This window comes from Nelusetta ayraudi, unplaced genomic scaffold (genome assembly GCF_046127955.1).
Source record: "Nelusetta ayraudi isolate G7.1 ecotype Tasmania unplaced genomic scaffold, CSIRO-AGI_Nayr_v1 ptg000131l, whole genome shotgun sequence".
Taxonomy (NCBI): domain Eukaryota; kingdom Metazoa; phylum Chordata; class Actinopteri; order Tetraodontiformes; family Monacanthidae; genus Nelusetta; species Nelusetta ayraudi.
This window is the reverse complement of record NW_027466181.1, coordinates 1295750-1322500: the sequence shown is the minus strand read 5'-3', so window position 1 is coordinate 1322500 and position 26751 is coordinate 1295750. Positions and strand designations below refer to the sequence as shown.

Genomic DNA, 26751 nt, shown 5'->3' with positions numbered 1-26751 from the left:
TGGGGGACATTTTTGCCATCTAATTTGAGCTGAAGCACCTTTGAATGCCTGAAAAACGCTTCACACACTCACATGCCAGCATGCGCATGCACACACACGCACGCACACACACGCACGCACGCACACGCACGCGCACGCACGCACGCACGCACGCACGCACGCACGCACGCACGCACGCACGCACGCACGCACGCACGCACGCACGCACGCACACGCCTGACGGAAAAACAGTAAATCTGTGTTTGAGCTGCCTTGTGTTCTGTTCATTTGTTGCTGCTCAGTTTCAGGCTTGTATAAGAATAAATATGATCTATTATAACTGCATGCAAGCGCTGTGTTACCTCAAGCACCTCAAGAAAACAAAAGGTAAAAAATGTAGACGGTTTTAATCAACTTGTAAAAGAAAAACACATTTAGGTTCCGTTCTCCGCTTATATGAGCCGTAATAAACCATTGCTTACTGTGTAAATTTTGCCAACAACGGCGATATTTACTCTTCTCACTGCTGCAAAACAAGTAAACATTTCTTTTTTTTCTCTGCAACCCATTAACAACTCCGAATTCCGCTCTGAACTCCTGTGAACATGTGCTTTTTCAAGTCGAAGGTTGCTTAAAAATGTATATGGGTCATGACATGGGTTCACGTCTCCCACTGTTTGCCTGCTTGTTCCATTTGCCTGTTGGGTGGCAGATGGTCGAGAGCGGGAAAAGGAGGATGAAGCAGGCCCCGAGCAAGAAGCAGGTGAGGGAGACTCTTGAGGAAACGGGAGAGGAGGAACTTATTGATTCAGACCTCTGTGTGAAGCCTGGACATGCAAAAAACATTACATTGTGAAGGGAGCTGCTCAGGTACTGGAGGCATAAACAGCAAGTCCTCAGCGCACCACCCACTTCCACCTGCATTACTTTGCATGTTGATCCAGTCATGACAAAAAAATATATACACAAATTCGAAAGTTCTTCTCCTGATGACCCCAAATTGTTCTAGAATGTACAGTTTTTGTGTTGGGGGAGAGCAAGGAATAAAAAAAACAAAACAGTAGCAGTGCACTGCTGGCAGAGCTGAGCACCCCTGCAGCTCAGACGGCAGGATTGCCCCAGGACACTTAGAAGAAGCTCAGCGCTGCTTCAGAATAGGAACACAAACACACACACACACATGCAGACTTACAGAGGGTTCCCCGTGACAGAGCAGGTGAGGCTGAGCGAGTCGCCCTCTCGCAAAATACCAGGAGGAGGAACAATTCTCACTGTGGGTGCAACTGTGGGGAGACACAGAGAGAGAGAAGGTGTGCTGGGAGGATCGGTGAGGGAGGACGAGCGGATATCACAGAAAAAAAAGAAAAGAAAAAAAGAGCGGGAGTGACACGGAGACAGTGGGGTGAGGCGAGGGGAGTGATAAAGTGGGATAGGAGGGGGTGGGGCTTGAACATCTGTTTCCTTGGCAACCAGCAGACAATCCCGGGGTTGGAAACACCTGTTAGCGCGAGCGGCCCGCCGCGGCGGCAGCTGCTTGTAGCGCGAGCGACTTCAGTGGCGGAGTGATGGGGAGCCAAATGCACACTGACAGTCGGCCATTATTACCACTTGTCTGAGCAGAGGAACCACCAACACACAGCCTGACGAGAGCGTTGAATATTAATCACTCACATCTATCAGCAAACATTAAAGAGCGCGTGGTGGTGGAAGAAAAAAAAAAACGAAAGAGAAAAAACGAATTGTACCCGCAGAGCCGTGCAGAAGAACTCGCTAAATATGAATAATACGACTGTGGCTGTAAATATTGATTTGGGCCTGTGGATTACGCAGTGGGTCAAAATGATTAGAAGATTTAAAGGACTGCATCATTCATCCGAGAGGGATTAAATAGTGCATGGCTGTGCTAAAAGGGAGGGAGGAAAAAAATCAAGTTCGGTCAACCTAAAAGCTCAGACAAAGAAAATTGACTGTTTTTTAAATTTGTTTTTCCCCACCCATCTTTTAAATTAAACATTGTTGCAAACAAAAGTCTCTTGATTGAAGAAGCTTGTAGAATCTGATTTTGTCTTGCAACAAAAAAACCCCAAAGCTATGAAGTAGAAAGTGCGAAAATAAAAGGGTGTTTTAAAAAAAAGATAAATGACGGGTTTAAAATAGCTGCGATTTTAAGGAATATTTCTCGGACCGGCTTTGTGGAATATAAGAGAAATCATCTTAAAATGAATAAACAATACAAATAAATCTTGTATCTTTCAAGTGCTTCTGTTTTGTTTTCCGTCTGCCTCGAACAGACAACTCCGCAAAACATGCTAAATTTTGAACTGGGTCGGGCTCTTTGTGCACACTGCTGCTGCTGCTGCTGCTGTTGCTTCTCACAGGCTGCATTAGTGAACTCTGGTGCCAGCGGGCCAGTTTTTTTCCCTATAAATTGATGAGTTTAGGTGCCACCCGGCAACGCCCGGTCCTGTTAACGCCGCAGCGACGCCTCCGTCACGTTAAAATGCGACGCAGCTGCTCGCCGGCGGCCGTTAAAATGCGTCTCCGTAACGAATGGCGCCGAGGTTGCGACTTGAACGGCGGCGGAGATGCAGATGGGATGATTTGCGTTGCCGGGAAAACATTTGGCCCATTAGCGTGAGAGTATTCCATTTGTTTGCGAGATGGATGGGGGGTGGGGGGGGGTGCTTTCACGTGAAATGCATGCATAAAAAAATAATAACATAAAAAGAAACGTTCCGGCTGTCGAAGGGAGGGAGGAGGCGCTCACAGTTGACGTCCAGGCGGTAGTGTCGGATCCGCTTCTGGCCGGCCAGCGCCGGGTGGGCGGCCTCGCAGCTCAGCGCCGCCCCGTTGTCCTTCTTCTCCACCGGGATCCGGATGGTGTTGGACACGCTGAACGTCTTCCCGTTGTCCTGCTGGGATACGACGCCTTTGTTGGTGGAGGAGGAGAAGAAGGAGAGGAGGGAGACAAAAAAAAAAAAGGGGGTGAGATGAGTGAAAAGTCAACATTTCGCTTCACTTTCGCTATTTTCCCCGTCACCTCCTCCAGCGGCCGAGCTGCTGCTGCTGCTGCTGCTGCTGCTGCTGCTGCGGGAAAGAGACGAACGAGATTCGAAAGTAGAAGAGTCAACTTAAGGGGAGGAGACGGAGGCGGCCAGACGTTGACCGACTTTGAGGGATAAGTGCGGGGGAATTCATTGAGTGATGAATGAGCTGCAGTGTGCGTCACCTGTGAAGGGGAGGATGGCATGATGGACCGAAGGGGGGAGGTAAAGAAAGAAGAGGAGGAGGAGGCGGTGGGGAAAGTCATTTGCATCCTTATTTTATGGCAATTGCGCACACAAACTGTTTTGTTTGCAAATTGAGAGCCGGCAGAGCCATTTTGCGTGTTTGTGTGTGTGAGCGGGAGACGGACAGAGGGAGAGAGAGAGAGAGAGTGAGAGAGATTGAGAGAGAGAGAGAGGGATGAAAGAGAGAGAGAGAGAGTGAGAGAGATTGAGAGAGAGAGAGAGAGAGAGGGATGAAAGAGACAATATGCATAGACAGAAGTGAGATTTTTAACTTAGCCAGACACAGTCAGAGGAGAAGAAAGGCAAAGAGGAGGGACAACCTCAGAAAAAGGGAGAAAGGGCACTGTGATTGATGGAGGCCGGGGGAGGGGGGGAGGGGGCGTGAGGGAGGACGGGTGAGTCAAGACCAGACATGAAAGAGGACCTATAAGAGGACCACACAAGGTGGTGGAGGTGTAAGGTGGGAAGTGGGGTAGCAGAGCGGGGAAACGGTCACGCCTGAGAGGTTGTCGCCGGCCGAGGCAGCGGCGGAACCGGATCACTTATGACGCGCCGCCTTTTCAATTATCGCCGCTCGGAAAAATAAAAGGCCGCTTCGATCGAGGAGGAAGGAGGGAGGGGACGAGCGGCGGCAAGGCGCCAGTGAGCGGCGGCAAGATAGCGGGGGCCCTAATCACGGAGTGACCAGCCATATCGGCGGGAGATCTGTCGCTAACCTTTGGTGTCGCAGTTCATTTAGGTCAGAGGAAGGAAGAGGAAGAGCAAGTGAAGGGGAGGAAGTGCAGGCAGATCCGAGGAGAGGAGAAGAGAGGAGAGGTTGGCTTTTCAAAAACAGCTTTATTAATATGCTACAAAAAAAAAAACCCGCTCAGCTAGCCATTCTACTGTGTGTGTGCTCACACCTCATATTCTCCAACGAAGAACAATGCCACTAGATTTTCAGAATTTGGTCCAGATACATGAATCACAGAGAAAGCTGTACCGCTTCCCTGCCGTAGTGCACCGCACAAATTTGCACCGTGTGCTGCGTTCAGACTGCAGGCGAATCTGATTCAAATCAGATTCTTTCTCAAATCCCATTTTTAGGGCTGACTGTCCACACTGGTTTTAACAGGTGTCCAAATGGGATGTGGCTCTGTTTAGACTGGGCCACGTTATTGACCCATCTGACAGGTTGCTGTAGCAACCACGTCGGAGCGGAGGCGTCGTCCAGCGTAGCGTGTAGTGTGTGACGTCGTATGGTTGCGACAGCGGCACTTGTTGTGATACACGGCCTGGAGCTTGGCTTGAATGGAGCTACAGTATCTCCCCACACACTGATGAGCCAATGAGTTTCCTCCTCTGTCCAGGGACTGCTGCTGTTTTCTACTGCTTCTGCTGCTTCATTACGTTACAGCTCCGCACTCTGGTCTGGCGCATTGGGTCTTGCGTCGCGTAGAGCAACGTGACGGAAAGTCAAAACCCATCGGTGTGTTTGGAGCCGTTCATATCTGTCCAAATTTGATTTGAAACTACCTCCCGAAGGTGGTTTCAATCCGTTTTTGCACAAATTGGATTTCATGTGATTTGTGACTGTTCAGGCTACAAAAGAGCCATGCGGCTTCAATCTGGATGGGCTAAAAATCTGCTGGCAGTCTGAACGTGGCTTTAAAGATCCACTTGCTTTGAACTTTGACCCCGGCTACCTCTGGCCCTTCCAAGTGCAAAGCATTGAGATTTAAGCTGGATGTGATGTGACGGCAGCGACAGACAGATTTTCTCCATTTCCTTTCCTGCCGCCTGATTAGCCAGCAGGCTAGGCCCATTGCATATGAAAGCAATAGCTAGGCAGCTTTCATATGCAATGACACTCGACGCCCTGACCTGGCAGTGAGCGAAGAGCAAAATTGCCTCTCATGTGGAAGCCCCTTGAGAGGAGAGGAAGAGTGGCAGCAAAACTCAAGTCATTAAAATGAAAAAAAGAAAAAAAAAAAGAAGGGACGTCAAAGTCTTTGTCAACATCGTGGCTTCCAGGTGAGCCAAAGGTGAGGACAGTGGAGGACGGTGGAGGACGGTGGAGTTTGTGAGAAGCAGCGGGTGACAGCGACGTCAGCGGCCAGACGGAAAGCAAGACAGAAAGTAGATAATGTGAAATTCGAAAGGCAGCAAAATAAAACGCAAACCAGTCGACGGTCTGGCAAGCTCTGAAGACGCCGTGTACCACTTCAGGAGCAATTATCATCAGTGGCGCATTCAGAGGCAATTTGTACCTCTGTTGTGCTCTTTTACCATCCAGCTATAAATTAGACAAAAACAATGACGTAGGGCCCCCCCGGATATTTGTCGAAAAAACTAAGCCTGCCGCAGGTTTTTTATTTTTCACTGTTTTTTTTTTGTGCTCAGTCGACTAAAGGCGCCTCCTGATTAATTCAAATCAAAACCAGGCATTAATCCTAAACCCATTTCATGGTGCGTAAAAGCTTGATTGCAAAAAAACAAAAAAAAAATAAAACTCTTGGGGGGGTCAAACAGACTGAAGGCGATGGAGAGCGGTTTCAGTTCTATTGTTGCTCTGTGGAAGGACTTGGTTGGCTGTTCTGAGCCAAAGCTGGCCGTGATGCAGAGAGAAATGTCGAACCGAGGCAACGGACTGACGGATGGTTTAGTTCGTTCGCTGGGAGGAAAAACAAAAACAAAAAAATATACGACGGTGATCTCAGTTTGTGCTGCAGAGGCGTTTCTGACTCCATCAGTGACCCCGACAAAGACTTCTTTTCTTTTTCATCCCCTTTTCCTGGAGCAGAGAGACGTTAAAGGTCCCACATAACGATTCCTGCAGGTTTTCTAATGGTAACATGACAAAGTCCAGAACAGTTCTCAGCTGTCAGAAGAGCTGAGGCCACTCCGCTGGACTCTGGGTGGAGTCACAAAGACCTGGCCGTCATAAGGGACCAATAGCAACATGCTTTACACACATTGCCTGACTTACACAGCCATGTTTCAGGCCAAGGCGTGTTTTTTTTATCTTCATTTCTTATCTACGAAGGCTTTCAGTGATCATCAATGGTGCGACGCTGGTTCACCGCAGTCAAGGCTGAAAAATGAAGACGTGAACGTGAGTCGAATGTGGGACCTTGAAAACATCGCAGGCAGGCTGTCAAAGAAATATGAATAAATAAAAACTGTCTGGACGTTATTTGCATCTTAGATATATAAATATAGATGTAGATATATATACAGGCCTCCCTTCTCTTTTTTCTTTTTTTTTTTTTAAGTTTCTCCTTCCCTTCCTTATCGGAGCTGCTTTAATTGACTGTTTGCGCCTCAGAGAGCACCTCTGATGGTTCGCCGGCTCAGATGGCTCGCCTTTAAGTAGCGCACGGAACATCAGGTAGGCAGGGGAAATGAGTGAGGGAGACATTCCGGACGCCCCGCAGCCAAAACCTTTACATTTTCAACCAGCCGTTACCTCAAAACTACTCCGAATCAAGTCATCCGTCTGCTTCCCCCAGTATCGGCCTATCAATCACATCTCCAATTATACCTCCCCCTTATTTTCTTTTCCTTTTTTTTTTCTCTTCTTAACACAGCACTCAGCCTGCGATATTATCCGCCGGTTCCACTTCACCTGCGCCACTCTCTCCCATTAGTTTCCTCATTTATCTTCCATAATCATCTGACCATCCATCAGTTCACCTGTCACCCCCCCACCCCCACCCCCCACACCCCCCACACACAACCTCACCTTGTATCTCCCGGCCGTTGCGCACCCAGCGCAGGGTGGCGGCCGGCTTGCTGCGCGCCGACACGCAGCTGAGCTCCACCTCACCGCCCTCCACCGCCGCCTCCTTCACCTCCACCACGGGCGTCTCGGGCGGCACCAGGACGGAGAGCGTCGCCACCTGGTGGCGCGTGGTGTCGGTGTAGAGCTGGCAGAAGTAGCCGCCCTCGTCGAACACGCTGACGTTGGTCAGCGTGATGTGCACCAGGCGCGGCGTGAAGAGCACCATCTGGAAGCGGTCGTCCTTCAGTGCTGGTGGGTGGGGGAGGGAGAGGGGGAGGAGAAGGAGAGAGAGGAGGAGAAAGGAAAAAAAAAACGGTGAGGATATACAGTAGATCAAGTCCCATATCTCATTTTCACATGGAGTCCCTGAGTCACAAGGGCCAGTGGTTGAAATCCAACCTGACGGAATCAAACACCTGCTCAAAAACAAGCGATTAGTAGCTTTACTTTAGCAGACATGTTTTTTATTATCCTTTTATTAACCTTGTGTCACTGAATAGGGCTGGATATATATCGTTAGCCTCATAGCATAGTTGCCTAAGTCATATTTAAACGTTTTCGGAAAACAAGCAAAAACACATTTTTTTAGCAAGCACATAGTAAAGTTAGGCAGATATCACAATTTGGCCAAAAAATTACTTTGGCATTCGACTTTATGCAATTAGGCTAACGATAGATATGAATATATAAATTCCAGATAGTCATGCACAAATCTACAATGAAAACATGAGAACCACATCTACTTGCTGCTGGAAGTGTTCATTTCCCTGAGGGAGTCATCCCAAAGGGATCAATAAAGTCTCTATCTATCTATCTATCTATCTATCTATCTATCTATCTATTTCACCATCAATTTCAGCCAAGCTGTGCAGGCCACTAGTGAGACATCGGCTCAAGACAAGCAGTTTTTCATTCGTCTGTTCATATTCTATCTGAGTCACGGTGGGGGTTGCTGGAGTCCTTCCCGGCCGTCTCAGGGCGAAGGCGGGGTCACACTCTGTAGGAGTCGTCACATTCTCGCAGGCCCAACAAGCCTTGAAAAGCTAAACGGTTGCGCTCCACCCCATCATCAGCTACACCGTCCCCACCTGACCCTCAGCGCCGGAGAGGAGGCGACGAAGAAAGGGACGGCTGACGGGAGCCCATTTATCTGCATGGGCATAGACGAAAATGAGGGGAAGTGCGACGTGCTTTTGGTCTGCGAGGCGTAAAATGGAATTGAGTCGGACTGTATTGAAAAGTGAGTAAAAAGTATAAACAATAGCCAGAAGGTTCCCTCCTTTCCTGTGGAACTGTGAGTGCAGGTGGACTTCTTTAAATCTAAAACAGCGATGAAGACAGGCAGAGCGCTAGAACGCAAACAGATTTAGACTGACGGCGCCGCCGAGTGACATCTCAATGATCCTGCTGTTCTTTCCCGATGGGCTTTTTTTGCCTGCTGTGTGTTAAATAAGTTCAGTCGGTCGGCACCTCCGGGATCCTCGCAGTCGTTTAGCAGGCAGCAGGATGAGCCGGTGGGCTGCTGATGTTTGGAGCGCAAGCAAATCAGGACTTATTGACGTATCCACCCAACTGATGCTGCTTCTGGAAAGTTAGCGTCTAAAAATGTTGCCTCTTTTTTTTTTTACCCTGAATGGCACAAACACTGACAGCCACTGACTGACTGGGAGCTTTATGCTCTTCAGACACCAGCTGTAGTGACTAGTCGTGTAGTCGTGTGTGTATACACTACCAGCTAATTGTATGAATGAAGTTATAAGTACTCAGTTACAATGAAAACTGAAAAAAAAAGAAAAAAAAAAACACTCATCAGGTGCGCTAACACAAAGTGCTTTTTATTTATAACGGAGCTTCCAATTAGCCTCTTAACAACAATGACTCCTCACAATTCAGCATCAGGTTGTGCAATAATTAACTTTCAATTTAAAACTCTAGTAGCTACCTTTAGGGCAGCACCACATTATACTGCACTGACCTCTGGTGGCTGGGAGGATAACTACCCTCAAAATCAAAGCAAATAAATGGCTCTTGGAACAGTCACATGACCGCAACGTGCACTGACTCCACCTCCTTTCCCTCAGCCATGCAGTATTTCATCAGGTAACACCTCACAATGACCCTTCAGCCTTTCAGCTGAACCACCTGCGGTGCTAACGGCGGGTCAGACACACAAGCCAGTGGCGTGGCTGCAATTTCTCTCCTCGCCGACGCTGTGGATTGGGAGCCGTAGTCCACAGCGGGAGACGCTACACAGAGAACAACCAAACGTGATCGAGCGAGCGGCATCCCGCATAAAAGAGCCTTGCGTTAACTCTTAAACCCTCCTCTCCCTCCCCTTCGCCAAATTTGCAATTATTCTCCTCCAGGAGTTTTACACCGGCAGCATTTGGCCGGCGCAGAAGACACAGTAGAGCAGAAGCAGCCGTGGCTCTTTTAAATGAGCACCGTGACATTTTACAACTTAAACCCAAGATGGTTTTTTTTGCGGTATTAGCCACCAGCGGGTTATATATCCCACTGTCTGGTGTTCACAGCATCGCAATTTGTGATGTCACTCCCACAGACAGCTCGGCAGAGGGAAAAATTGTAATGGGAGAAAGAGCAGCGCTGGCAGCACCCCAGACGATTTTCAGCTCCAGAGTTGATAGCGCTGCTAAATCTGAAGCTGGGTTTGATATATATATATAAAAGAAAGTTCAGAGCGAGTTTGCAAAGTCAGTCTCGATGGAGAGGCTCGGGGCTGTACAGTGGTATAACGTAACAGATGTCTCGGCTCTCTCGGTTCCAGCTTTGACCGCCAGTCTAATTCATTTTCGCCAGCACTGATTGGACTATCCCAAACTACAAATCTTTTCATTCATTCCCCTTGTAACTGGCTGCCTCTAGTCCTCTGTGAGCCCAATTCTAATTAGCGCCTGGCGTTTTGTTCAATTTTAATATTATTATTTTTCAGCTTATTATGCTTTAAATCATCACTCCTCCGCTCGTTGCGAAGCACTCTGTGCCTCTTTTCTTTTGCAAGTGGCTTGCAGAGATAAAGCTTATGGCAAAACTTAAAAATTGCTTTAGCGAAAATATTAAATTGAGCGTTGCCGCCCCCTTGACGGAGATAGTAACGCAATTGTGAGATGTAAAAACTCTTTTGCCGGTGTGGCTGGAGGAAAACAACAAAAAAGGTGATGGGAAAGAGAGGGAAAAAAAAAAAAGCATCCGCAATTTCAAAACACTTCACGGTACAGCTGATGCCTCATCTCGGAGGGACGGAGGCACCAAAAGAGTAGGAGTAAAGAAGAAAAAAAAGAGAAAGGCGCGGCGGCGACGACGATGGAGAAGTAGAGGAGTGCGAGAGGCAATTCTCCCTTTGTTGCCCGGGAAAGAAAATCGATGGAGGGAAAATTGCCGATGATTACCAATAACACTAATAACCATCTGTAGGTGACAGGAGCTCAATGTCGGCGGAGACTCTCACGCTCGAAACCTCGCTTCGCTCACACTTCCTTGACCATCACAATGCAGACGCTATACATTTAGTTTTTTCGTTTGGGGGGGGGGGGGGGTGTTGTGTGCTTTTGTGTGCCTGCGAGACGGAGCGAAGACGGGAAGAAAAAAAATTGCCAAATAACTCGCATAACCACACAATGCGACACGCCGGCACAAAAGAAAACGAAAATAACAGATAGAGGCAGAAATCTATGGGGATCTCAGACAGAACGGCCCGCAGTGACTCACCAGTCCACTCCTCCTGGAAGTAAACGCACTAATCTCTCCAAGCTGACCCCCCCCACCCCCGAAATTTCCCCGCCCCCAGCGGTGGCGGCCGCAACACAGTCTGAGGTCGCTGCTCCCCGCAGATAGCAAAATCCTTTTCTCACCTGCTCTGCATTAAATGGCAAAGCAAATGCCAGGGCCACCGCCGCAACCTCATTTGTCCTGTCGGGCCTCGTCGGCATGGGGAGCGGGTGGGGGGGTGGGGGGGGGGTGGTGCCCATTTGGCAAGTTTCTTTTTTTTGTGCCTCCCTATTACAGCTATCAGTCTCCGACAATCTCATAAAACACACACCGGCGCTCTCGGCGCATGTCCGGAGCGCTTAGCGGGCGCAAAGATCGCCCCCATTTGTTAGCGAGCGGTGTCAGGGCGGCAGATGGGGGGGCCGACGAGCGCGGGAACGGAATGGCCCCACGGCGGAGCCAACACAGACGAGGGCAGCGAGACTCAGGGAGTGGGAGTAGAGTTGTTTACATGGCTGGGAAATTTCCCCCCGGTGATGCTTCTCTCTCTGTGCTTACAGGAGACAAATTTGTTTGCGCGGAGGCCGTCGACGGCTCGGTCTCTCCGTGACGGGGGGGGCCGCGACCACCGACACGGCGGGAAATTCTTTCTTTTTCTTTTTCACGTCTTTCATCCGTGTCCCTCTCATGTGTAATTGTAGTTTTCCAGGAGGTGCTGCGCTGTTTCCTGGGAGGTACCGGGGGGGTGGGGGGGGGGGGGGTCGGGGGAGTGAGGGTACCATGGCTTTCTTTGATTCTTTGAACTCTTGTCGGAGCTGTAGAAGGACCTCTCGATGTAATGACCTGCACGGCCTTGTCAAGGCTGCTTCTTGAACGAGGCCGCTAATAAGGGAGCCTGATGAGGGCCTCTTATTATGAATAATGGAAGAAAAAAGACACAAAAAATACAATTTACCTCCAATTAGCGTGTTGCAATCCAGTCCAGGTCTTGGCGTGATTCAATCAACATCAAAGACCAAGAGTGCACCCAAGTAGAGATGAGTGTTGTCTTTCAAACAGTATCTATATTCGTATTGTGTATTATCTGTTATTTTATTTTATTTTATTTTTAAAGAAAACACAATAAGAAAAACACGATTTTGAAATACACTCTTCTGTGCGTCTGCAGGATGTTTATCCACAATCTGTAACTCCACCCAAACCTGATCGCTCAACCTGCAGTTATGAAGTCCTCCTTTAACCTTCTTTTATAACACCTCAACAGAAAACTTCACAGCCTGGATTACCTTAAACTGCCCTCCACCCGCTTTCAAAGACAAACATTGTTGCTGTGAGGTCGCCGGCCGGCACCTGCGGAAGAATCTGAGGAATCTCGCGCAGAAAAGCCGTGCATTGTTTGCCTTCCGACAAGCCGGCAGGTGAGACCTGCTTCCTCCATTATCCTGCTTCCAAATGATCATTTTTCATAAAGCCGTCATTAACAAAACACGAGACCGCCAAGTCCGCGGCTCTAATGAGGAGCCGTAATACGCTCTGATCTCATCAGAGGGGTTAACAGTGGATTATGCGGCGAGCCTGGAACTATGCTTTTAAGGCAGTTAAAGTAGTCACACTGCCAGGGCAGAGAATAACACCATCTCTTAAATTAACTCCGGGGTTATCTGACTTTTTAATGTGAAATCGCTTCAAAGGCAAATTAAGGACATATGCAAAAAAAGGGAATAAAGAGGAGGAAAAAAACACAAAGCGCAAGCGCGGGCGAGTTTCTCGCTAATGTGTCTAAAAAGAAAAGGCAGGTCTGCAAATGTCAGTGGCGAAGAGTTTATCCAGAGAGAGGGGACAGCACTGCACGCACGGCGACGCACCTCTTGTGCCGTTGAAGAAGAGAGTCTGCCGGCGAGGGTTCTGGATGACCACGATTGATCCGTCGTAGTTGTGCAGGCGGCAGGAGATCTGGGCCGTGCCTCCTTCCAACACTGTGACATTCTCCGCCTGCACTGCCTGGCAGCGGGCTGAGGGAGAGAGAAGAGGGGGAGAGAGAGAGAGAAGCGGACGTTAATATTGTGACACAGATGGTGGGAGATAGAGAGAAGGAGGGATGGAGGAAGAAATCCGAGGAACAGATGCAGCGGAGAGGACCGAGGAGAGAAAAACATCTTCAATTTGCACCTCTCTCGAGATAGAGCCTTTCAAAATAAGGTACTCAAAGCATCCTTCATTTGCTCGCTATTCATCATGTGGACACAACAAGCCAGGGAAGGGAGGGGTGGGGGTGAGGGAGGGAGGGAGGGAGGGAGGGAAGCGGAGGGGGGAGACAAAGTGAGATAAAGAATGAGCGAGAGAGAGAGAGAGAGAGAGAGAGAGAGAGAGAGAGAGAGATTCGCAGAAACTCAACCGACTGATGATAAGAAAAAAGAATATGTTCTTATGATTACAATAGGGATGATTATAATTAGTCTGCTGCGCACATACAAACTGTGCTGCAGCCTCGGGGCAAAGTCTAACTGCATGAATAGAGACACACATTTAAAGGCCCAGCGCGGAATTTTTAAAGAGATCTGTTGGATGGATTGGAGCAAAATATAAACAGCAGCGTAGACGTTGTCCTCGCAAATAAATAAGGGCTGTTTTCATTGGCTGATAATAAGTGGTTGTGTTACCATAATGTGAGTCGCTGCTTGCAGGGAGGGCAACGTATTTTGTGCGGTGTGGGGTGTGATTTTATTCTGATATTCTTGCACCGTGTGCCGTTAAAACCTGGCAAACGTGCGCAGAAACCTCCACAGATATGCAATCTGATGCAGGTAAATGCTGCAAACTTAATTTGCACAAACCATGCAATAACTACTGGCCTTAAGGGGGAGTTAGGAAGGGGAGGGACATCAGATGCAGAGAGATGGAGGAGCCGTGAGATGAAGCTGGACATCAGAGAACAGGGATTAACGATAACAATATTTGCAATATCCTTTCCGACCATTGGCTCACACGGACGGACGGCTCCGAGATAAACATATCTTCAATCTCCACTCACAATGGGCGTTTAAACACGTACGGCGGTGCCTTATTGAACAAGCACAAGAGAAAACGTTCATTCAGTTCAATCGCTCTCACATTTATTCGCACACCCACCACACAGCAACGCAAAAGCATCCGTGCGTTCATGGGGGAAAGGCGGGCAGATTACACAGTGGACTGCTGCCCTGCCTGCCGCCACCTGCGCAAATATAAAAGTGTGGCAGAACGGCACAAGCCGGCGTTTTGAGCCCTCGTGGGAAAGAAAAAGAAAAAAAAAAAGCTGGCAAACGCGCTGGTGGAAGCCTGAAACGCACTGCAGCTGCAGCAGCAGCGATGCTTTCTAAATGCAATTTCTCATCCAGGTGCCACCAAACCAATTGATTACTCTCCATTATCCTGATGTAATGGCTCTTATTCCGACAGTTGTAAAGTGCTGGACTCGCCGGGGGGGATGCAAATCCACGCTGGCCAGTGAATCGGCTGCGGCACGCTGATAAATCGGTGACGCACCTGCGCGCTGGAAACGTGCACACGTGTCATGTCACACTCACACACACACACGCACACACACACACACACACACACACAATCACAAAAACATTTGCACATTTTCACCCAAACAAACTTGTCTTCCCGCTCCCAACTCAATATTTTTCTTTCATTTTTCCCGTCATGGGGCCGAGGCGCGGCAGGGAGCCTCTTTGATGCTGCTGACAGCACCGACAAACGGTAATGAGGAGCTTGATTATGGCCTGATTGGAGTGCCGGCGTGTTTGTAGGCCGGGCTGTCGACGCGGCGCGCGCGACTACGGCCTCCCGCCGCGCACAACGACGGACACCCAGATATGCCATTTGAACCCAAATGATTTATGCACAATTACTCGCGAGCAAAGGCGGGAGGCCTGGAGTGGGGGAGTGATTGTCTGGAGGACGACAGCAGCCGCTTGGACTCCTCAAACTGGTGTTTATCAATTTCACTGCTCCTCTCCGCCCGGCAGGAGGTTTCAGAGCATGTGTGTCAAACTGAACCAGACCCACAGGACCAAAATATGCACCAGCTCCAGTTTAAAAAGTTGCAGTACACTTTTTAACTGTGAACTAAATGTTCCACAATAATTGTCCTCATTAGTAATTTTTTTTTTTAACAAGTGGAGTTGAGAAATATCCATATACAACCCTAAAATGTCCAGGATGAGAAAAAAAAAACGTGAAATGTTTGGTAATTTTGGTTCTCCTAACATGATAAATAAAAAGTATTTATGTTGTAAGAACACATAACTATGCACTTACAGGCGTTGCGTCAATGCAGATGTACATATACTGGTGACCTAAAAAGCTAAATAAAAGCTGTATTTTATACAGACACAGTTGCTTTCCAGTATGGCGTGAATTACATCTTCAAATATCGACGATCAACTTCCACAGCCACATCCCCGATTTAGAAGTAAAAAGCAACAGTAGGGCCAAAGCATAATGATTAATCGGCCGAGAGGGTGCGTTTAATAAACTGAAAAACTTCTGGCCCACTATTTACTCCCTGCTTCATCTGTTCGACTCTCTGAAATCTGCACCATGTTTTGATAAGCTAGGAAACGTAGCGAGGCAAACAGATGGTGGGTGCTGCTAAAGGAGCTGCTGACTTCACTGGTCGGGGCCAAAAAAAACAGTCTATATCTGCAACAAAGCATGTCTAAGAATCCAATGACTGTGTGTGTGTGTGTGTGTGTGTGTGTGTGTGTGTGCATGCATGGGCCGCAGTGGAGATGCCAGCCGGTTGCCTTGTTGCGGCAAAGCTACTCTGACATCCGATCAGACTGACCTCATCCAAATTTAATTCTCCACTCGATTTTAATCTCTTTTAATGAAACACTCAAAGCCTTAATATTCCTCACATCAGGGGGAAGGAGGGACACAGAGGATATTGAACTGGAGATGGGAAGAAACCAAAAGAGGATAAAAGGGGCAGGGGGACCTTTAATACCAGATGAGGCAGAAGAAGAAAGGGAAGAAGAAGAGGAAGAAAGAGGTGGAGGATGAAAACTTGACAATTATGGCTAATTGTAGTCATTATTGCTCCCATTGTCTCCGTCAATATTGTGATTCATACGGGGGGGGTCATCGGAGTCTGCCACCACCATACCAATTACTTTTCTAATGGCTGTTATTAGTCATCGCCGTGGCAACCGAGTCGGGCCGCCATTGTTTTAAAGAGTGTTAATTGTAATTGCGCTGTGGCGCATTCTGACAGAGCTGGAGCGGCCCTCCGGTGGGTGATTTGTGACCCGTCAGAACCTGCCGGGAAGGGGGGGAGGTGGGTTTAGACGGCGTACGGACAAGAAAATGGTCAAAGTGCTGCTTCTGGGAACGGGCCAGAGAAGCTAATTAGCGCTCTGCTTGTACGGCCGCCTCCTCTGACAGCTGTCACCCCAGCGACGGGAGAATTGTGGGAATTTTTAAAAAAAATTTTTTTTTAGATGCTAGGACACTAAAAAACACCTGCTGGCTGCTGGTGGACGACAACGCAGGGGAGGGAGTGGCAGCTACGAGCCGCCACCAGGAGGTAATAGCGAGGAGTGATAGTTTTAGAGCGGCGCAGCGCAGCACCTGGCGGGGAGCCCTTCAGAAAGTCTCCCTGAGGGTGTCGATGCGCTCCCTTGATGCGCGCGGCTAACCCCTGTTTTAACGGCGCTTCCCTTTGCTTGCACGCTTTAATGGGCTTCACATGGGTGGCCAATGGAGCCTGCGCGTCTGATCTCCAGCGCAGCGCACCGTAGAAAAGACAAGAGGGGGTGGGCGTGACCGTGTTGTACATGTGTACATGGCGTCCAACTAAATCAAAGCTTATGATCAAATACAGCACCAGCGCTGAATTGCATGATGAGAAATTGGAGAAGAGCAAAAGTTTCAGATTTTTTTTTTTCTTACCCCCCTTTAAATCTCTCTCCAGCCAACAGGGGGCAGCGTTTCACAGCAACGTGAGGCTGCCCCTACTGCTCTGACACGCGCCTCCTCTTCCTCCTCCTCATGCGCCCTCTCCCGCCCCTCTCCCCCTGCTGTCAGCCGTGGCGGCGGGCGGCACTCGGGGGAAGAAATGAGCCGTTATTTATGGCGGTGATAGAGATTTGAGAGAGAAGCGCCGTCGCTCTGCCACTACAAAAGCAAATAAATAAATAATGACAAGACTTCTCAGAGGGGCCGACACTGCTGCCGCTGCCGCTGCCGCCGCTGCCAATCTTAAATGGAGGGAGGTGAATTATGTGGGGGGGAGGGGGGGTGGGGTTGAAGGAGCGGGGATCTGGGAGGCGGCCAGGTGGCCTGCAGGCTCACCCTCAGTCAGGCTAAACATCGGAGGCCGTGTCACACCTCCTCCTCCTCCCCCTCCTCCTCCTCCTTCTCCTCCACAGCCTCCTCCTCTTCTCTCTCGTCAGTCTGAAGGCGAAGGGACGGTGGGGACGGCCAGGGCGAGGAGCGAGACGGCCCGTAAGCCACGAGGCCCGCCTCCGTTTGATTCCCGCTGCCCGTGTATCCTTGAAGCCCAGCAAGCGCTGGGCTCGGCTCTATTCATTATCTCTCATTATCTTTTGCTTGGACGCCGGCCAAGCGCCTGTGTTTTCTTTGCATGCCGGCCGCGTCTTTACAAGGGAATCGATGCCAGGGAGTACAATGCACGAGCCCCTTATGTTATTACTGCTTTAATTAAAACAATAACAGCGGCCCACAGCCTTCACTCCTGCGGGGTCGTCGGCGGGGAACTTTTTAAACCCCTCCCCATCTGGATGTTTGTTCTTTTATTATTTTGTTGTACATATCCAACCTCCCTCCCCGGGGCGAGAGGCTTTGGCTCCATTCAAATTCAGCTCGCAGCGTAGCGTCGGTGTCCGTTGGCTGCATGCATTTGCATTTGTCAGCTTTTGGGTGTTTTAAAGGGCCCAGTGTGTGAGATTTAGCACCACCTAATGGCAGGAAACTGTACTGCAAACAACATTCATGTAATTCTTTTTGTTTGTTTTTCTTGCTGAGATGTCAGACAGGCTTTTTGCGTGTGTTTTTTTTTCACGACCCTGTGTATTTAAAGGCCCAGTGTGAAGGTTTAGCACCGTCAGTTTAGAAAGTGCATTAGAGTGTTAGTTATGTCCTGATGTCTCCTGATGCTTTATACCACCCTGAGCAGGTCCACTGTAGACACGTGCTGGCACAATATGACTTCCTCTCTCCAAGACAACCAGTTCTTCACCTAAACACAAACTCTCATTCCAGCAAATGAAACACAACAACAACAGCTGCTTGTTCTGGGACTTAAAGGGACTTTAAAAACCCACAGGAGTATACCTTTAAATCTTCCGCGCGGGGCCTTTAATAGACGTCCACGTTCAATAGAGAACAGCTGACTCCGAGGTTCCTCTTTCCCATACACCCCACCCCGCACCTCTCCTTCATTGTCTCCCCTTCCTAGTCTAAAATTATCACTCCATCTCTCTCAGCAACCCAGAGCTCTTCCCTCCAATCAAATCCGCCGTGGTGAAAAGAGAGGGTAGAAAAAAAACTATGCTTCCTCTCTACGTAAAACGTAATCCTTTACAAATCCTGCTCTCATTACCGTCATTATGTCACTTTTTCTCTCCCCTGTTCCTTCCATTTTTATCCACTCAGCCTTTTCTTCTTCTTCTTCCATTTTCTTTTTGCTCCCCACCACAAAATCCCAACTTGGTCCTGCAACTCTTAATTCTCTCATCTGGCTGAATGTGTCTGGTCTAATCCTCATCATCTGCGTTCTTTCTCCTCCAGCCCACCTTCTCCCCTGATCTAATCCTCCGTCCCTCCCTCCCTCCCTTTCACGCCGTCCCCCCCTCTTTTCTCCTTCCTCATCTGTTTTCGCTGCAGGCTTCACGATACACACCGGTCGTCGTCATCGGTCGGCGTCCTGCGGGATCACACCCGGCGCCAGCTTCCCGGCTCTCGGGAAGATTGTGGCCGAAACCAAACCTATCCCTCCCGCCTTTAGCTTCCGTCTCCTCGCCCGCTCCCGCCCCTCCGCCACCTCCCCACCTCCAATCGGTTTCCAGCAGTTTCCTTCCAAGCTGCAATAGGCTTTTATTCCCCTCGCAATCTCTCCTCGATTCTCCCTCTTCCTGTGACTCAGTGGGAATCTTTTCCTGCCTCTCTCGCCGCCTCTATCTCCACACTCTCCCCTCACTAAATGTGATTTGTTCTGGAGCTCAAGTCTGCGGCATAATCGCGCTGCTTTTTTGTAGTGCGCCGGAAGAGACGGAGCAAAAAAAAAAAAAAAAAAGAGGGGAGAAAAAAAAACGAAAGACAGAGGAGAAGTGAGAGGAGGCAACGGGACAAGAGGACAAAGCCGGCGAGGGGAACTGGATGTGTCAGTTTTTCCCTCCTTCCGCTTTCATCTTTCCTCTCTGCTAATTGCAAATGTTTTCACTTGGCCCTGTTTCCACTTTCTGTCCTCTTCCTATCCTTCCTTCATAAGTTCCCATTTTTTTTTTTTTTTTCCCTCGGAGCCTCCGTTGCGCCTTGCTGCTCGGCATTCAACGATGCAACGGGGGTCAGATTTGTCCGCCTCGCTGCTGGGAGCAGGCAGGAGGTAAAAGAGGCAAAAGAGGCAAATCAAGAAATCGGTGCAAGAAAGAGTAGAGCCCCAGTGCTAAACATAGAAAATAGGCTGTTTTTTTTTTTTTACTTTTTTTTTTTTTTTTGCATGACAAGATTTATGTGCAACACGCATCTATATTCAGGAGCGCCTACGCTCGCCATCCACATAAAGGAGGCGCACATAATTGTTCATGAGAGTGACGTTGGTCGTTTGACGGCAGGATGTCACACGTTGCTGTGCACAATTTCCAGACTGGATGCTTTTGAGTTGTGCTGCCACGGTTGTTCTTGTTATATATATTTCTTTTTCTTGACACTAAAGAACAACGTAGCCAAAAAAACGGCTCTAATCCTTTGCCCTCCTTCTCTCCCTCGGTTCCCTCTTTCTTGCTGATCTTCACACGTCGCGCCTTCTGCACTTTCTTCTCCCCACTGGTGCTCTGTCACCGGCGACGCTGCTAAGTCAGCAGAATGAGCAGAAAGCTGGCCAGTGACCTTCTATTCTTTTTTTTTTTATTTACACATCCAGCTTCATAAAAAGCTCAGACGTGATGAAAAATTCACAAGGCATTCCAACAATAACCGTGTGTCTGCAGCCCGTCAGCGAACTTTGCGAACTGAGGAATTGTTTTTGCTCGCTCTACTTTTCAGGAAACACACAGTTCGGGTAGTCTGCCCTTTGTGATGTCAGAAAAGGCACAAATACTTTACACAAATATTGCCGCCTTGTCTTTTCCTTGCTTGATGTGCATAAGAACCAACAAAGCAAGGAGCGAGCGGGTGGCTAAACACCCCAGCAGTGTTGCTGCAGGCTGTAAACATAGGGCTAAATATGCTCCTTCCTTCCTGCATTTCCCACTTGAGTGAAAACAACCTGAAACCGGATGCATTCTCCACCCTCTGAGATCACTCTACCCAAGCAAGCATCATTTAATAGCATTACAAAGCTAAAATCAACTGCTGCGCTGCAAACAGAGGGTTAAATATTCCGTTCTCTGAAACTTTGGTTTCAGGGGTTAAACAATGAGTTGACCTGCGTCTCTGGAGTCCGGGATGAAAAATAAAGATCTGAAATGATAACAGCAGGGGGGGCCCTTCGCACCCTGGCCTCACTGGCCGCAGTGCACATGCAGCATTGGAATGCATCGACCCCTTCGCCTCCTATTATTCACTGCAGCATCCTCCCCCCTTCACCTCCCCCTCCCCACCCGCATCGCTTGTTTTGACCTCTCTGACTTTACATCTCTGGTTTATTTCAATCACTTTGAGCCCCCCCCCTGCCCACCATCCCATCGTCTCCCCTCACCCCTTCATCTCCCATGGTGCTCCCTTGCCTACTTACTGTCCCATTACTCCTTCTGTTGGCCCCGTTCAACTCCTCCCCGCTAACCTTCACTGGCCAAAGTTCTCCCTCCGCCCTCCCACTCTCCTCCTCCTCCTCCTCCTCCTCCTCCTCCTCTTCCTCTCCTCCTCTGCTTGGGCCGCCGACAGCCGCTGCGAGGCAGGGCTAGATCCGCCACGGTCGCATCAACCCGCACACACGCACACACACACAGAAGCCCAAGAGCGGCTTAAAGCAAATTTGCAGGGGATATTACATGACGGCGAGCACACTGGAGGACTCTGAGCAGCCACGGGCTCTGCTCCTAACACCCTTTTCCTCCACATGGCTGCCCCCCCACACACACTTCCCAGTAGTGTGTTTTTCAGGAGTGCGCGCGTGTGTGTGTGTGTGTGTGTGTGTGACGTGCATATTTAAAACAGTCGCACCAGAAAGCCGGCGTGCACAGTCTGAGCCCCCGGACCGGAGCTGCCCTACTGGCACCAATTACATAACAGCACACCGCTGCCAAGACGCTTCCTGCTGCTGCTGTGTTCGTCAACACTTCTGCAGCCTGCAACCCAACACAATGTCCCTTGCAGAGCCACCGGCCACCAACAGGGGCGCGAGGATTGAGTTTTTTTTCCCTCTCTCTTCTCCCCCTCCGGCTGGCACGGTGCAGAAGGCTGCTGTGAGGAGCGACACAAGGCTTGTTTACCAATGAGCGGCGGCGGTGGCGGTGGCGGCGGCGGCGGCGGCGGGGAAAAGAGCAGAGTCTTTGTGCGACGGCACAATAACGATGACGGAAGTCGGGAGGTATTAATAGCAACCTGCTCCTGCGCAGCATATTACCCCCCCCCCCCCCACCACACACACTTCTCCTCACTGCCGTCGCCTCGTGTTGAATTACGACTTCTTTAACGATTCGCCTTTAAATCTCGACCTTATTTGGCTCCCGGCCCGTCCGTTTATCCCCCGCCGCTGCGACGCCCGAGCAGGCGCACAAACAAGCCCCGGCCTCGGCCGCTCCTCTGCAGTTTGCTCGCGTCATTTTTATTTTTCGCCGCCTTCCACCAGAACTAGCTTCTCTATCCGGCCAGGTCTTGCTCTGCCTCAATAAATAATGGCTCCCTTGCATTGCCCTGCCACCCCCCCCCCCCTCCCCCACCCCTTCCTCCTCCCCTCCTTTTCTCTTTGTATTCGACAACCTCTCCATTTGGCTCGCCATATCTCTGCCGCTCTGGGGTCCAACTTTCCTTTGATTAGGTTCTTCACAGGAAAGCTACGAGAATAGAGAGAGAGAGAGAGAGAGAGAGAGAGAGAGAGAGAGAGAGAGAGAGAGAGAGAGAGAAAGAGAGAGAGGGCGAAAAAAAAGAAAAACTCCCATCCCAGATCTTTCTTCCTACGTCTGTTTTCATTTCTGACTGCTTCCCTTTAAGTCTTTTGGCCCATTTCTGTTCACCACTCTGCGCTCGCTCTCGCTCCTCCACCCTTCTGCCTCCGGGGCACATGCTCCCGTCTTCATATTCTCTCTGGTCCCTAATCTTAATTACCAATTCCAACTTAATTACCAGCATTTTGAACAATTCATCTGAAGCTCTTGATTCATGGGCTCCATCGTGAGCCATACCTCCCTTGGCCATATGCCGGGCACTGCACGGGATCACTTTGCATCAATTTACACCAATTAGTATAATATTCACATTTGTGCTCTCGTTCCTTCGTTTTGTTCTTTAAACTGAGGCGTCGCGTCTCATCACCCGGACGCCGATCCACACAGGAGTTTAAAAAAAAGAAAAGGCCTTTGGATTTACTGTTCCTCTGAAATGCTTTATGTTTTCATTTTGTTTTCACTCTGATTATATCCGATGACCTAAATAATAGAAAGAGACATTAGAAACGTGTCAACTTACGGGTCAAACAAAGCAGGACCAGGACGAAGCTGCGCAGGCTCAGTGAGAAGGAGGCAGGCAGCAGGCGGCGCCGGACGGAGCTCCGGTCGGTCCTCATTGTTTATGGAAAAGCTGCGTGAGTGTGTGTGTGTGTGTGTGTGAGCGTGTCTGTGGATGCGCACTTCTATCAATCGGGTCTTTGTTACGCCGCTGCTACAGCAACGGCAGATCCAGACATCTACACAAACACGCTCCGATTCCTTCTCTCTCTGCTGCAAAACCTGCAGAAACGTGCGCTCGGTTGACGGCCTGGTTTCACCTCCAGCGCAGTCCGTAGGACGCCGGAGCTACGGCTAAAAAAAGGGGGATATTTTTACACGCCACATACACAAAAACACCCAGAAAACAAAACAAATAGCCGCGCGACGCTGTAAAACAGAAATCGGTCCCGAGCAGGAAGAACGTTGGACTCTATCAGGACGAGCGCAGAAATTAGCCTGGAGGCAGCGAATCTATCACTGTGTATCACCTCCACGCAGCTCACGACGCACTCGTGCAAGCGGCTGTGCAAAATTGATGCAGTGTTAAAACTTTGCTGCTGCTGCTGCTGCTGCTGCAGGAGCTCCGCTCCATCTTCCAATGGCAACAAAGGCTACGCTGCTTTTCCCACCACGGTGCTGTGACCCTCTGGAGACCACAGCCCAGCGCTCTCAAATCAACCAACCAGTACTGGAAAATACAGACCCGCACAGTTTATCTACCGACAAGCAGATTTCCGCTCCTGGCTTCTTATGCAATTGGCCAGAAAAAAAAAAAACATACAGAAAAAAGTTGGCAACCTTAACAAGCACCTCTCACAAACTGCACACGACAGAGCTGCAGAGCTTAGCTAGTTCCCAGCACCACGCGAGAGTAACCACAACAACAACAACAACACAACAACAGGCTGCAACGTCTGCTGCAGGTTGGAAACCGCGGCGGCTGCTGCTTTGAGAAGCATCAAGATTGCAATATTTAATTCAGAGAGACGAGGCGAGCGGCGCCTCTTTCAAAGCGGCACCGGATCTATCTCGTCGACGGGAGCGCTAACTTTTGGAAGTGCAGCTACCTGCCTCGCTCCGTGCGCTGAAATCTAGGGCACCGGCGCTCCCTCTCCAGCCGACGACGTTCAAAGGAGAAGCCGGCGAGGTTGTTGTTGAGCGCTTCCTCAGACGCGGGAAGGCGGGCGGGAAGTCAGTGTTCCGCTGAGCCACGGCCGAAAATCGACCGGCCGACCGACCGAACGAGGCCTCGCGAGAGAAGAACGCACAGAAGGTCTAACGAGTCGCCCGGCGACCGGCAGGGCTAAATAACCTGAAGGCCGAGAGGAAGTAATAGCGAAGGCTGTCAAGACCGCTGGTAGCCGCTTCTGACGCCACACTTCTTGCTGCTGACACTCGCTTTGTCGCGCACAATACGGAAGCGGAATGTTTTTAACGCTGAAATTTTAAGACGGCGCTGAGGACAATCACAGGCTATCAGACGACGGAACTGCGTAGCCTCAAACTCGATAACGCTTCCTGTCCCACCGGGTGCCGTCACTTCCCTGGGCAACTTCCAAAACTCGCTGATCTTCGCTCTCGTGTGTTTTCTATGTATGAGCGACGAGGACAAACGTGTGTGTGTGTGTGTCTGTGTGTGTGTGTGTGTGTGTGTGTGTGTGTGTGTGTGTGTGTGTGTGTGTGTGTGTGTGTGTGTGCGCGCGAGTGTAGCTTAGAGAGAGACAAAGCCGCTACAAGCTGCACTGCACAGCTCACTGAGCACTATCTGACGGAGTAAAGTGCGGGTGTCATCCTTAGATTACTACACACTGCCCCCCCAACCCGCGCACTCCCTCACACTCCGATGAGCTCTAACGGCGGCGGCTCCGACACTCCTGGCGAATCCCAAAGCCGATCATGGCCAATCTTCTCCGACCGCGCCTGGACTTTTCGCTCAAACCGGGGGTGGGGGGGAAGAATTGCTGTGCGTTGAGTCTGGAGGGTCCCGGCAGGTCTGGAGGGTCCCGGCAGGCACAAACAGGTTCTGTTTATATCCGTACTGCGTCGGGTCCACGGCGGCAACTTTACATCCCAAACGTATCGTCTCTCTTCTGCCTTCCTGCATCAAGAGTGATGATATAATCCAAGAGCGGCATCCTTTGAGGGACGCGTCCGTCCAACTGTCTGTCTGTCTGACTTTCCGTCGTTCTCTGCCCTCTGCTTGTTTATATAACCCTGGCCGCCCTCCTCTTGCACAAAAGGCGCTCGTCAGTGTGGGATCAGCGTCTGCATATTTAGCAAAGTATTTTGTGAAGGTTAGAGATGAGTGTGTGTGTGTGTGTGTGTGTGTGTGTGTGTGTGTGTGTGTGTTTGCGAGACAGCCACAATGCATGGCTTTCAGTTCAACAAACAAGTGTGTGTGTGTGTGTGTGTGTGTGTGTGTGTGTGTGAGTGAATGTGTTGCCCTGTCCACCGCAGCAGAATGTACATTTGGCTGTCTGTCTGTCTGTCTGTCTGTCTGTCTGTCTGTTTGGCCCCCTCTCTGCCCGCCGCCCATTCATTTATCCGATGCAGTCTCACACACAGAGGCATCACAGTGCTGTTTTTTTTTTCCCCTCTCTCTCTCTCTCTCTTCCAATGTCGAACGGCCTTTCTTACGGCCGGGCCGATGCCTACAGCTGTCCGCTGGCGCGATCTATGCCCGCCGTTATAACTGCCATTCGAGCTGCGCGAGTAAATAAAGCAGAAATGAACATCGCCCCGTGTTATGAGCGATGCTGATGGGAGCTCAATAAAAAAAAAAAATATAGAGAGAGAGAGAGAGAGAGAGAAAAAAAGAAAAGCATAATGGAATTGCCGCTCGCCAACAATATGTGTGTCAACAAATCACGCGCGGTTGCAGTTGCTCTGATCGCGGCCGTTGCAACATGTGCCATCGTAAATGCTTTGGGTAATAAAAGTGGCTGCGCAGAGACAGCGGTGGTGGGAGTTTAGTGACCCGGACACACGGGGGGGGGGGGGGAAAGCAACAATGAAATAAAGAATCGCGGCACAGTTCGCCCGTTGTAATCACACATCTGCTTGGTCTAAAAGGGATAGTTCAGCTGAAGATGATATTTTGCTCCTTTGCTACTCATCACTTTGCGGAATCAGAGGCGGGAGGCGGACGCCCAAGCTAGCAGCGCTATCGCAGCCTACAAGTGACGGGAATCCCGATACTCTGGTTTTTGAGTCCCTCACAAGTTCAACCTGCTCAACAGCAAACACACTCACACACACACACCATTCTGTGAAACTACAGAGAGGTTGTACTGGAAAATGGTCCTAAATCCACTAAGTGATGGGTGGAAATGATGATTCTTTGGTGGGTTTAGGACAACACGATGCAGCAAAACCCTGGCTGGTGGCTAACTGCCACTATTTTTCGAAACCCTTCGAATTTTCCATCTCTTTTTACATTTTGTACCGTTTGAAATAACGTTAGAAAATGTTGATTTTATATCTTGAAATAACTCCACACAAGCAGCTCAGTGCCCCTCCCACCGCAGACCATGCGTACATAGGCAGCCGTCACACAGTGACACACTACACAGTCAGAGTTACGTCAGTTTTAGAGCAAACTGCTCCTTTCTCTAAATTACCATAAGTAATCACTTCTAATCTGCCACAGGCGACACTTATTATGTCTGTCATTACGCATGCCATCAGAGTTGCACTGTCACCCCCCCCCTCCCCCGCCCGCCCACCCGCCCGCTCGCCGCCCCGACGCTGAATCCAAGCAAATAAAAGCCGCCGTTCCCTGCTTTCTATTTATCCATTTGTTTGTTTTTATGAATGTGCCTTTGACAAAAAAGGGTCACAGCGCCGAGCGACAACTTCACAGAGCGACAAAGGACATAATTACTGACAAAAGAGGGGAAGACGGAGCAAACAATCGCATCATCCCATCTGTTAGTCAGTGTGCCTACAAGGCCCCAGAGTGGCCAATCCACCCCCGATGGGTCTGCTCGTTTTTGGTCATATTGGTGTGTTTGTGTTTGTAATGGAAAGGAGGGAGTGAGGGACTGGTGGCAGGTAATGGCAACCCCATCCCTCTATCATTTTCCCTCTCTCTCTCTCTCTCTCTCTCTCTCTC

The 26751-nt window shown here is 49.7% G+C and overlaps 1 protein-coding gene and 1 long non-coding RNA gene across 5 annotated transcripts in view; one reads left to right on the top strand and one right to left on the bottom strand.

The window, feature by feature from the left end:
• cadm4 (cell adhesion molecule 4) overlaps window positions 1–26751 on the bottom strand; it is a 158945-nt gene that overhangs the window by 17270 nt on the left and 114924 nt on the right. The window contains exons 1-5 of one of the 4 annotated variants that reach the window (XM_076050904.1): window positions 22618–24353; window positions 12627–12773; window positions 6994–7281; window positions 2747–2908; window positions 1172–1262 (exon numbers count right to left, since the gene is read on the bottom strand). In XM_076050904.1, the coding sequence (XP_075907019.1) occupies window positions 1172–1262; window positions 2747–2908; window positions 6994–7281; window positions 12627–12773; window positions 22618–22714 (785 nt within the window). In that variant the 5' untranslated portion in view covers window positions 22715–24353. Of the gene's footprint in view, window positions 1–1171; window positions 1263–2746; window positions 2909–6993; window positions 7282–12626; window positions 12774–22617; window positions 24354–26751 lie in introns of those variants that run through there. The other 3 variants (XM_076050902.1, XM_076050905.1, XM_076050903.1) reach the window with 3 other exon arrangements.
• Window positions 24170–24648, top strand: LOC142904680 (uncharacterized). The gene is made up of 2 exons (XR_012929440.1): window positions 24170–24299; window positions 24348–24648. It is a non-coding gene; the product is annotated as an uncharacterized LOC142904680 (long non-coding RNA).